Source organism: Chlorocebus sabaeus, chromosome 11 (genome assembly GCF_047675955.1).
Source record: "Chlorocebus sabaeus isolate Y175 chromosome 11, mChlSab1.0.hap1, whole genome shotgun sequence".
In the NCBI taxonomy this organism is placed as follows: Eukaryota; Metazoa; Chordata; class Mammalia; order Primates; family Cercopithecidae; genus Chlorocebus; species Chlorocebus sabaeus.
In genome coordinates this window covers 6,918,786-6,930,973 of record NC_132914.1, presented here as the reverse complement: position 1 = coordinate 6,930,973, position 12,188 = coordinate 6,918,786, and the positions used below count along the sequence as shown (strand labels likewise).

Sequence of the window (12,188 nt, the reverse complement as noted above, 5' to 3'; positions counted from 1 at the left end):
CACCAGGCCTGGCCTACCTTTTTTTTTTTTTTAAAGAAATCAGCCTGGGTGCCGTGGCTCACGCCTGTAATCCCAGCAGTTTGGGAGGCCAAGGCAGGCAGATCACGAGGTCAAGAGATGGAGACCATCCTGGCCAACATGGTGAAACCGCATCTCTACTAAAAATAAAAAAATTAGCTGGGCATGGTGGCACGTGCGTGTAGTCCCAGCCACTGCACTGAGCTGAGAGCAGCCGTAATTTTTGTATTTTTAGTAGAGACTGGGTTTCACCTTTTTTTTTTTTAAGATGGAGTCTTACTCTGTCACGCAGGCCGGAGTGCAGTGGCGTGATCTCAGCTCACTGCAACCTCCGTTTCCCGGGTTCGAGCAATTCTGCTGCTTCAGCTTCCCGAGTAGCTGGGACTACAGGCACATGTCACCACACCCGGCTAATTTTTTGTATTTGTAGTAGAGACAGGGTTTCACCGTGTTAGCTAGGATGGTCTCCATCTCTTACCTGGTGATCTGCACAGCTCAGCCTCCCAAAGTGCTGGGATTACAGGCGTGAGCCATCGCACTGGCCGAGTTTCACCATTTTGGCCAGGCTGGTCTTGAACTCCTGACCTCAAGAGCTCCAGCCTCCTTGGCCTCCCAAAGTGCTGGAATTCCAGGAATGAGCCACAGTGCCTGGTCTCTATTTTATTAATTTATTTTATTTTATTTTTTTTTAAGACAGGGTCTCACTCTGTCACCTAGGCTGGAGCACAGTGGTGAGATCTCAGTTCACTGCAGCCTTGACCTCTGAAGACTCAGGCGATCCTCCTGCCTCAGCCTCCCCAAGTAGTAAGTGGGACAACAGGCGTACACCACCACACCTGACAGTTTTTGCATTTTTTGTAGAGACAGGGTTTTGCCATGTTGCCCAGGCTGGTTTGGAACTCCTGAGCTCAAGGAATCCACCCACCTTGACCTCCCAAAGGCTGGGATTACAGGCGTGAGCCACCAAGTCTGGCCCAAGACAATTTCTTGTTTTCTTTTTTACTTTTTTTGGGGGGTGGGGATAGGGTCTCACTTTGTCACCCAGGCTGGAGAGCAGTGGTCTGACTGCACCTCACTGCAGCCTTGACCTCATGAGCTCAAGCAATCCTCCCACCTCAGCCCCCCAAGAAACTGGGACTACAGGCATGTGCCACCATGCTTGGCTAATTTTTTGTATTTTTGTAGAGATGAGGTTTTGCCCTGTTGCCCTGGCTGTAATTTCTCATTTTAAACACAAAACAGATACAAAAACAAAAGTTCTCCTCCCACACCTCAGTGGATTGTCTTACTCAATTACCCCTCAGAAACCACTTTCGTAGGCCATTGAGCCACCCTCTTGTTTTCCCCTTGGACCCATTTTGCTCATGGAGGCACATTCTGCCTCTGCCTGTGCTTAGCTCTAGACCTCACGACCTGTTGGGCAAGTTGCTTCCCTAAGCCCCGATTTCTCATCTGTAAAACGAATGATAGTGTATCCACCTTATGGGATTCCTATGGCAATTAAGGAAGGTAGTCCATGTAAAGACACTAAGTGGCTGGCCACGGTGGCTCACACCTGTAATCCCAGCACTTTGGGAGGCCGAGACGGGCAGATCACAAGGTCAAGAGATCGAGACCATCTGGCCAACATGGTGAAACCCCATCTCTACTAAAAATACAAAAATTAGCTGGGCATGGTGGTGCACACCTGTAGTCCCAGCTACTCGGGAGGCTGAGGCAGGAAAATTGCTTGAACTCGGGAGGTGGAGGTTGCAGTGAGCTGAGATCACGCCACTGCACTCCAGCCTGGGCAACAGAGCAAGACTCCATCTCAAAAAAAAAAAAAAAAAAAAAAGCCAGGCGTGGTGCCGCGCACCTGTAGTCCCAGCTACTCGGGAGGCTGAGGCAGGAGAATCACTTGAACCTGGGACGCTGAGGTTGCAGTAAGCTGAGATCGCGCCATGCACTCCAGCCTGGGCGACAGAGTAGGACTCCGTCTCACAAAAAAAAAAAAAAGAAGAAGAAAGAAAGAAAGAAATAGACGCTAAGTGAATATAGCTTTTGCCATTCCTACCATCTCGATGGGATCAGGCCACTTGAGGGCCCTGAGAACCCGGCTGTCGAGGCCCCGCCCTGGCCCGCTCTTTGTGACGCGTGGGCGGTGCCCGCGTGCGCCCCGCCCCGCCCCGCGCCTGCTGCTCTCTCTGCGGCTTGGCCCGTTAGAGGCGACTTGGGTCCGCGGAACGCGGGCGGATCTTCTGCGGTCATGAGGAAGCCCGCCGCTGGCTTCCTTCCCTCACTCTTGAAGGGTGAGAGGTTTCCACCTGCTCCAACAGACTCTCCCCGGGCTCAGTCCTCTCCCTCCCGAGAGCTCTGCTTTTACGGTTTCTGGAACGCGTCCTCGTGGTGGTCGCGCTGGGTCGGCTCCCTAACTCCTGGGATCCTCCCGTCTCCCCCTGCCAGCGGCCGGACCTTTGCCTCTGTCTCTAGAATCCCCCCACCCTCGTCAGCAGGGATAACCCGCACCCCGTTCCTAATTTGCCAGTCTGGGTCCGTCTGCCCTGGTCTCGGAGCGGGTTTTGGGGTTCTGTCCTTCCATCGTCCGTTCGCCCGCTCCGCAGTGCTGCTCCTGCCTCTGGCACCTGCCCCAGCCCAGGATTCGACTCGGGCCTCCACTCCAGGCAGCCCTCTCTCCCCCACCGAATACGAACACTTCTTCGCACTGCTGACTCCAACCTGGAAGGCAGAGACTACCTGCCGTCTCCGTGCAACCCATGGCTGCCGGAATCCCACACTCGTCCAGCTGGACCAATATGAAAACCACGGCTTAGTGCCCGATGGTGAGGGCCAGGCTAGGGGGGAAACCGAGGCACCCGAGTGTTCGCCCAAAACTCAGGGCAAAAACCCCTGTGCTCATGTGAGGCGGGGAAGGGCATGGCTGGCACCTCACCGTGAGCTCGTACTCTCCACCCTCCCCGTGTCCACCCTCCCCACGGCCTGGAGTCCATTGCCCGCAGCCCCACCCCAAGCTCCCCGTGGGTTCATCTTCTCCACCCCTGCCCTTTCTCAGGTGCTGTCTGCTCCAACCTCCCTTATGCCTCCTGGTTTGAATCTTTCTGCCAGTTTACTCAGTACCGTTGCTCCAACCACATCTACTATGCCAAGGTGAGGTCCAGGACAAAGGTTGGATTTGGTGCCCCAGGGCCAAGGGAGAGGCGGCAGCAGTGGGGAGTTGAGGAAGGGTTCCAGGAGAGTCATCCTTAGCTCCTTCCCTGCCATTTTGCCAGTCATTTACCCAGATTATATATGAATACAGTCTCACCTTGGACATTCAGATTGAACAATTCTGTTACTGCAAGAAAAGTAGAGAAGAGACCGGGCATGGTGGCTCATGCCTATAATCTCAACACTTTGGGAGCCCGAGGTGGGCAGATCACCTGAAGTCAGGAGTTCGAGAACAGCCTGGCCAACATGGTGAAACCCCGTCTCTACTAAAAATCCAAAAAAAAAAAAAAAAAAAAAGCCGGGCTTGGTGATGGGCGACTGTCATCCTAGCTACTCGGGAGGTTGAGGCAAGAGAATTGCTTGAACCAGGGAGGCAGAGGTTGCAGTAAGCCGAGATCATGCCACTGCACCCTATCCTGGGTGGCAGAGCAAGACTCTGTCTCAAACAAAAAAACAGGGCCGGGCGTGGTGGTTCACACCTGTAATCCCAGCACTTCGGGAGGCCGAAGCAGGCGGATCATGAGGTCAGGAGATCGAGACCATCCTGGCTAACATGGTGAAACCCTGTCTCTACTAAAAATACCCAAAATTAGCCGGGCATGGTGGCGGGCGCCTGTAGTCCCAGCTACTCAGGAAGCTGAGGCAGGAGAATGGTGTGAACCTGGGAGGCAGAGCTTGCAGTGAGTCAAGATCACACCACTGCACTCCAGCCTGGGTGACAGAGCGAGACTCCGTCAAAAAAAAAAAAAAAAAAAAAAAAAAAAAAAAAAAAAGTAGGGAAGAGGGATGGAAAGAGGCAAAGAGATAAGCTCTCCCGTTTCTTCGAACAGGTCAGTGATTTTGAGTCAAATGCAAAAGTGACGGCAGGGTTGTGGCCCAGACAGAGGTTCATCTTCTGAAAGGACCCTTTCTCAGGTCTAGAGGGTTCTAGCAGGGACCATGTCCCTTTATCCTTGCCTAGAAACTGTGAGAGATAAGACAAGCTGGAAAAGAGGTGGAAGAACCAGCTGGAGCAGAAGTCTGCCCTTTGGGAAAGGCTTTCCCATTTTCCTTCTCTTCCTGCAGAGAGTCCTGTGCTCCCAGCCAGTCTCTATTCTCTCACCTAACACTCTCAAGGAGATAGACGCTCCAGCTGAACTCTCGCCCACCACGATGACCTCCCCCATCTCACCCCACTTCACAGGTGAGACCCTCTCAGCAGCTGGGAGACCACCAGCTACTCCTCCCACAATTCCCAGAGCCCACAAGGTAAGGCATCCAAGGCAGGGAAATGGGAGGCACGTTGGGTGGGAGGGGGACGCCGGCAGACAGCTGTTTACTCGAAGGAGTGTCAGCTTTTTATGAATACAAGTTAGGGCTCTCCTGGACCAGAATCTCTTCTGCCATTACTTACAGTTTTGCCCTGAATCCATTTTTCCCAATTCCAAAGACATTGTTGCATTGGAAGACTCTGGGCCCTTTATAAGCTAACCTCTTCACTTTAGAAAGGATTTGCTGCTAGCTACTCAGCATACTTGGTGTTTCCTACGGGAGAGGGACAAAATGTGGTATTTGAGGTGGAAGTTAGGGAAGGAGGAGTGCTTGCCAGGGAGGTGGGAAGGTGATACATACCACCAACCTGACAATTGCCGTGGTAATGTTCTTTTAGTTTGATACTTACATTCTTTTCTGTGTTTTTCTGTGTGGGTAAGTGTGACTTGGTCTGCTTTGTTTATGTGTGTGTCCCTCTGTGAACAAAGACACTCAGGGGCCAGAAGCCTGACTGTCTCTTTCCCATCTCTCTAAACCCTGCTGTAGGGACAGAACGCCAGGCCTTCCAGCCCTGGCCTGAGAGGCTTAGCAACAACGTGGAAGAGCTCCTACAATCCTCCTTGTCCCTGGGAGGCCAGGAGCAAGCGCCAGAGCACAGGCAAGAGCAAGGAGTGGAGCACAGGCAGGAGCCGATGCAAGAACACAAGCAGGAAGAGGGGCGGGAACAAGAAGAGCAAGAAGAGGAACAGGAAGAGGAGGGAAAGCAGGAAGAAGGACAGGGGACTAAGGAGGGACTGGAGGCTGTGTCTCAGCTGCAGACAGACTCAGAGCCCAAGTTTCACTCTGAATCTTTATCTTCTAACCCTTCCTCCTTCACTCCCCGGGTACGAGAAGTAGAGTCTACTCCTATGATGACGGAGAACATCCAGGAGCTCATTCGGTCAGCCCAGCAAATGGATGAAATGAATGAAATATATGATGAGAACTCCTACTGGAGAAACCAAAACCCTGGCAGGTATAGGAAGTTTTGACTCTGTCATCCACCCTGCCCTCCCTTCTGCCTTCCTTGGGAATGAGAAGCCCATTTTCCTAGCTTCAGCCTCCAGATCCACTCAGACCTGTCTGGGCTTCAGGCACAGCTAGCAACTTCCTGCCTCACCCAGTCTGTGCCCATTGTTGGCTTAAGCACTGCTCAAACGCTCACTCTCCATGTAAGCCTTGTACCTGGAACTACCAGACTTGGGTTCTGGTCTTGTCTCTGCCCTGTTTAGCATTGCAATCCTGAGAAAGTTATTTCTCCTTTCGGGTCCTCAGTTCCTCATTTGTAAAAGTAGGCGATTTGTCCAGAGGCCTCTAAGGCCCCATGCTGAGCGTACTGAATGTGTGTGACCAAAGCAGACACTAAGGGAAGGGGAGGAGACTGGATGTAGTTTCCTGCCCCAGCCACCTGGCCCAGCCCCACCCTCAGTGCTGTCTTCTTGCAGCCTCCTGCAGCTGCCCCACACAGAGGCCTTGCTGGTGCTGTGCTATTCGATTGTGGAGAATACCTGCATCATAACCCCCACAGCCAAGGCCTGGAAGTACATGGAGGAGGAGATCCTTGGTTTCGGGAAGTCGGTATGCCTGCCATACTCTCTAATGGATACATGCCACTGGGCATCCTCTTTGTCAGGCACTGTGCTAGGCTATGGGAGTAGCGGATGGGCAGGAGAAGCATGAGACATAGCTTCTCTCCAAGTGGGACTCTTTTCTTAGGAAGGACATTACCAGTCCACCTTAAAGGAGGAAGGCTCAAGACCCAGTCTGGAATCCGCTCCAGTGCAGAATTCATTCTTTACCTCCCTGAGTTGCCAGGCTTCCAGATTTCACTCTTTTTTTTTTTTTTTTTTGAGACAGGGTCTCACTCTATAAGGCTGGAGGGAAGTGGTGCGATCATGGCTAACTGTAGCCTTGACAGCCTGGGCTCAAGTGATCCCCTCATCTCAGCCTCTTGAGTAGCTGGGACTACAGGCCTGTGTCACCGTGCCTGGCTCATTATTTTTATATTTTGTAGAGATGGGGTCTCGCTTTGTTGCCTGTGTTGGTCTAGAACTCCTGGGCTCAACCAATCCTCCTGCCTCAGCCTCCCAAAATGCTGGGATTACAGGCGTGAGCCACCATGCCCAGCCCTGAGTCAACTTTTGATTCTTGATCCAGCTCACCACCTTCCTAGCTTTGCCTTAGATGCAGCTCTTCTTCTTTCCAGAGAGTTCATAGAACCCATTCCAGGGAATCTGTAAAGAGATTCCAGTCTCAATGTGTCCTCAACAACCAGCAAGTCTATTCCCAGGAAAATATACTTTAGATTTTCACAAATAATACAATTGAGCAAATATTTCTGGAGAGCTCAGATACCATCCATTCATCTGTTTGTTCAACAAATACTGATTGGGGACAAACTCTACTAGATATTTAAGATGTTAGCAGTACGTGCAATAGAGCCAGTCCTCTGTCTTCTTGGAATCCAGGGCAGGAGAGAGACAAGGAAATATGCAGGATGCTGCGATGGGATCAATGCTGTAGCAGGGATAGGCACAAAGTACAGAGACAGCAGATGGGGTGGGTTGGGGACAACTGTCCATGTTTGGGAGGATCAGAGGTGCTTCCAAGAAGAACTGATGTTTAAACTGAGACCTGAAGATAAAAGAAGTGAATCCAGGCAAAAGAAGGGGATTGGCAGAAGATTCCTGCTTGGTAGAAGATTCCTGATAGAGAGAATAGTATGTGCAAAGGCTCTGATGCAAAGAAGAGTATACATTTTTTTTCTTTTTTTTTTTTTTTTCTTGTTTTTTTGAGATAGTGTCTCACTCCATCACCCGGGCTGGAGTGCAGTGGTGTGATCACAGCTCACTGCATCCTTGACCTCCCAGGCTCAGGTGATTCTCCTACCTCAGCCTCTCCAGTAGCTGGGACTAGTGGCATGCGCCACTACACCTGGCTAATTTTTTGTATTTTTTTGTAGAGACAGGGTCTCGCCATGTTGCCCAGGCTGATCTCAAACTCCTGGGCTCAAGGAATCCGTCTCAGCGACTTCCACTCAGCTGGAATTACAGGCATGAGCCCCCGTGCCTGGCCCAAAGAAGAGGAGAAATTTCATGAGTGAAATTAGTATGCTAACAATGAGCACGCTGTTTCTGCTCTTAAGGGGCCAAGAACCCATGAGGGGGCTAATATGGATACAGTAATGTTACAAAAGGAGTGTGGTAGGTGAGGTTCTTAAACAAAATGTGAGAAGTTCGGGGTTTTATGGAGGGAGCTCACTGGATTTGATGGCGTAGATAAGAGGACAGTAAGGAGTGAGTCCCTTTTACCTGGAGCAGAGCAGCAGGAGACAGAGTCAAAGAAATCAACAGGGTCATGATGCGAAAACTCTTGAATGGCAGCATGAGCATTTGCACTTAATTTGATAGGAAAGGGGAATCCAGTCAAGATTTCTGGTCAGGGACGTGATGCCTCCCTTACGTGGGAGGAGCAGGCAAGGTGCTGTAGGAGATTTCATGCACTGTGACAGGCTGTGCCCATGGGGGAGGAAGGAGGCCCATGGGATTGACTAAAGATGCTGCTTAGCAAGATCTCCTGCTAGTGCTGAGGAAGCTGAGGGCAGGATCCAGCTGGGAGGTTGGTAACTCCACTCTGAAGAATAGCTTCTGAGAACTTGGAGGTTTCCAACCCCAGTACGTGGGTAGAGCATAGGTTTTAGAGTTGGAAGGACCTGGACCCATGTCCCAGCTTCCCCATCTGATAGATAGGTGGCTTTGAGCAACTTACTCAGCCTCACTGAGAGTCAGTTTCCTTGTCAGTAAATGAGAGTAATATTAGTACCTCTGCTATTACAGGGTTCTCGTGAAGACTAAATGAGATGAGAGCATGTGTGTCCATAGTGCTGGCACCGTGTCACCTCTTTGTAAATATTAGCATTATCATTAGCAGGTTGCAGGGGAGGGTTATGAGTTCTTTTCAGATAGGCTAAGTTGGGGTAACTGTAAGATCACCTGATCACAGGCATCTGTCAGACACTTGGCAATGAGGATTTGGAGCCCAGGAAAGAGATGAGAGCTGGTGATAAAGATTTGGGTGTCACCCGCAGATAGATGATTACCTAGGAGTATAGATCAATCATCCAGGAAGAAGGTGAAGGAATAGCTAAGTCAAGGTCCTTGAGGACCCGTTGAGGAGGAGGACAAGTAGAAAACTAGAGAAGCTTTTGGAAGAGGCTAAATGCAAAGACGTTCTGCAGGGCCACCCTGGAGGGCTGAGGCATGCGAGAAGGCAGGCCGCTGACTCTCAGCTTCAGCCTCGCCCATTCTCCTGCCCCAGGTCTGTGACAGCCTTGGGCGGCGACACTTGTCTACCTGTGCCCTCTGTGACTTCTGCTCCCTGAAGCTGGAGCAATGCCACTCAGAGGCCAGCCTGCAGCGGCAACAATGTGACACCTCCCACAAGACACCCTTTGTCAGCCCCTTGCTTGCCTCCCAGAGCCTGTCCATAGGCAACCAGGTACCTAGCCCGGCAGCCTGCAGTGGGAAAGGCAGAACTGGGTGGTGGAAGTGGGGTAGGAGGAGGCCAGCAGGAGGGGAGGGGCATGCTTCTCTCCCCTATCTCCTGTGCCACAGGTAGGGTCCCCAGAATCAGGCCACTTTTACGGGCTGGATTTGTACGGCGGGCTCCGCATGGACTTCTGGTGTGCCCGGCTTGCCACGAAGGGCTGTGAAGATGTTCGAGTCTCTGGGTGGCTCCAGACTGAGTTCCTTAGTTTCCAGGATGGGGATTTCCCCACCAAGGTCAGAGCCTTTCCCCAAAGCTCAGCCCCATCCCCACCCTCACCCCATTCCTTGCAATTACTTGCTGTGGGTAGCCCTAGTTTGTGGAAGGGGGCTTGGGCCCCCGGCTTCTGAGAACCAGTCCTGACTGAACGTCCTGCCTCTCTCCAACAGACCATTGCACCCCCGCCACCCTCCACCAATAGAGCAGGCAAAGGAGTGGGGACCTGGAGGGCTGAGAAAGCACAGGAGCTAGAGGTTCTGGTCCCAGCTTTGCCAGTTGCTTGCTGAGTGGCTGTGATCAAGTCACTTCCACTCAACCAAAGTTAATCATCTCTACAAGAAATGACTGACACATGCACCACTGCCCAACCCTGTAATCCAGGACTTCCTGGCCTCAGCCTGACGGGCTCTTCCCAGCTCTTCCAGTGCCTTCCCTGCTCAGTAAAATCAACTTGGCTCCCCATTCCCCTGAGTTACCTTCCCTGTGGCATGACCTGTTGTTGCCAAGAGCCAGGCCTCTCCTTCTGTAGTTAGCAGGGAAAACTAAGGCAAGGAAAAGTAAGGGCAGCTGAAGCAAGTAGCTGAGCTGAGGGGCCCATGTCCAGCTCTGGTCCCTAGGCCCCTTGATCTGGAATGGGCAGGTGAGGTCCAAAGAAGGAAGTGACCCACCACCATCACACATTGGAGATTCTCTTCCTCCTTCCCTCATCTACCATTACCAGAAAAATCCTTGACATCAGGCCGCTAATTGGGTCCCTGTCCCATGTTCTGGACCCTTATCTGCCCCGTCCTGCCCCATTCCCACTTCCTCAGCCACTTTCGCAGTAGGTTGACCAGCAGCCTCGTACTCTCCCAGGCTCCTGGCTTCTTCCCAGCAACCTGTGACAGAATGGGAGGGGAAAGGCAGAGGGAAAGCAGAGTGAGTGGCCATCTGTGTGTGGAAGGCCTGGGTCTTGGGCCACACCCTGCCCCTGGCTCTGTCCTAGCAGGTACCCCCTGGAGCACTGCTGTCCGGTGAGACTTCTGATATCTCTTTCCCTCCCGCTGGCTCTTGGCTTAGATTTGTGACACAGACTATATCCAGTACCCAAACTACTGTTCCTTCAAAAGCCAGCAGTGTCTGATGAGAAACCGGAATCGGAAGGTGAGCACCTCTACCTTGCCCCTCCTTCTCCCAGCACCGCCTCAATCAGTCACCACAATTGGTCTATTCTGAGGCCCCCTCTGCAAGCAGCTAGGATGTGGAAAGCGCTTCCCTGCTTGCATCTTTGGGGCAGAGGCCTCCACCAGCAGGCTCTCCTCCATTCCTCCAGTCCTGGAGGAAGCAAGGCCCTCCCAGGCAGGTGGTGGATAACAGGAGGGCCCTGAGAGCACCACAGGAAGAACCCTCAGCTGGGCTGGGAATTGGACGTTGAGGTCTCGGTCTCGGTCTGTCTCCTGTTCTTACTCACCAAGTAGCCTGGGATGAGGCACTTCCCCCGCTGAGCCTCAGCTGCCTGTTTCTGCAGGAAAGGGGCTGGGCTGCTTGATGTCTCCTCTGGCCTTAAAAAGCCACATTTGAGTTTCCTCCTTCCCTCTACTGCCCTGTGCTCATGCCTGCCCACCTCTCTCTTTTGGGTTTCTGACACCTCCCCTCCTCCCCACTCCTGGCGCCTGGTTCTGTGATACAGACTGTCTGCCCTGAATCCCTGTGTAGGTGTCCCGCATGAGATGTCTGCAGAACGAGACTTACAGTGTACTGAGCCCTGGCAAAAGTGAGGAAGTTGTGCTTCGATGGAGCCAGGAGTTCAGCACCTTGACTCTAGGCCAGTTCGGATGAGCTGGCATCTCGTCTGTCTGCACCCCAGCCCAACCTGCCCACATTCTCTATTGTTTTTAGACCCCATCTGTCGGTTTGCTTTCAGGCTGCCCCTTCTGGGTCTGTTACTCGGCCCCTGCTCACATTTCCTTGGGTTGGAGCAGCAGTCCCAGAGAGGGCCACAGCGGGAGCTGCGCCCTCCTTCAAAGATGACTTTACATAAAGTGTTGATCTTCAGCCTGTGTGGCCTATTGTGGTTGGGATCCCCATCCTCAGCACTGCTACCCTGCTCCATGGCAGTCAGTCCCCAGCCCCCGGTTTTATGGATCCACTTGCCGGTGAGAGAATCTCATAGGAATGGTACTGAGGGAAGCGGCCATCTGCCAGGAGGAACAGACCTGAGAACCCAGAGAGGTGAACTGAGGAAGGCCAAGAAGGCTGGGGCCCTGAGGACGATGTGGGCATGAAGGCAGGTGTGTGCCTTCACTTCTGAAGCCCTAAGCCCCATGATGTCAGATGCAAGTGTAGTATTGTTCTTCTGTAGGGTAAAGGCCAAAGCCTGATGAGACCTTGTCCAAAGGGACCAATCCTGGGTTATAGGGAGGGTGTAGCTTGCACTTTATGAGGAAGGGAAAAACCAGGAACTACAGCCTAGATCAGGAAACCTTGGGGTTGTTTTGTTGTTGTTGTTGATTTGTTTTTGTTTTTGTTTTTGAGACAGGGTTTCGCTCTGTCACCCAGGCTGGAGTGCAGTGGCGTGATCACCACCCACTGCAGTCTCCACCTCCTAGGCTCCAGCCATACTCCTACCTCAGCCTCTCAGTTACCTGTGATCACAGGAATGTGTCACTATGTGTGGCTAATTTTTAAAATTTTTTGTAGAGATGGGGTCTCTCCATGTTGCCCAGGTTGGTCTCAAACTCCTGGGCGCAAGCAATTTTCCCAGCTCGGCCTCCCAAAGTGTTGGGATTACAGGAAGGAAACCCAAAGTGTTGGGATTACAGGAAGTCCAGGAATTTGCCAGATGATCCAGATGTTTAAGTGGTTGCATCTGAACAACCTACATTGAGGTATGACTCCAGCACTGGCCTTTAATAACTTGAAATATCCCAAAG

General features: G+C 52.2%; 1 protein-coding gene across 1 annotated transcript; it reads left to right on the top strand.

Moving 5' to 3' along the window:
• The first annotated feature begins 2,263 nt into the window (after window positions 1-2,263).
• ACRBP (acrosin binding protein) lies at window positions 2,264-11,311 on the top strand. The gene is made up of 9 exons (XM_007967367.3): window positions 2,264-2,837; window positions 3,068-3,162; window positions 4,288-4,405; window positions 5,020-5,488; window positions 5,958-6,090; window positions 8,830-9,009; window positions 9,126-9,293; window positions 10,336-10,419; window positions 10,972-11,311. The coding sequence occupies exons 1-9, from the start codon at window positions 2,264-2,266 to the stop codon at window positions 11,092-11,094; spliced, it is 1,944 nt and encodes a 647-aa protein (XP_007965558.3). The 3' UTR covers window positions 11,095-11,311.
• The last annotated feature ends 877 nt before the right edge of the window (window positions 11,312-12,188 follow it).

What these genes read in the sequence shown, in the direction of transcription:
- ACRBP (XM_007967367.3), top strand. Translation starts at nt 2,264, where the DNA reads ATGAGGAAGCCCGCCGCTGGCTTCCTTCCCTCACTCTTGAAGGGTGAG. An exon ending in ACCACATCTACTATGCCAAG is followed by an intron (nt 3,163 to 4,287) that starts GTGAGGTCCAGG and finishes CTCTTCCTGCAG; the next exon opens with AGAGTCCTGTGCTCCCAGCC. An exon ending in TCCTTGGTTTCGGGAAGTCG is followed by an intron (nt 6,091 to 8,829) that starts GTATGCCTGCCA and finishes CTCCTGCCCCAG; the next exon opens with GTCTGTGACAGCCTTGGGCG.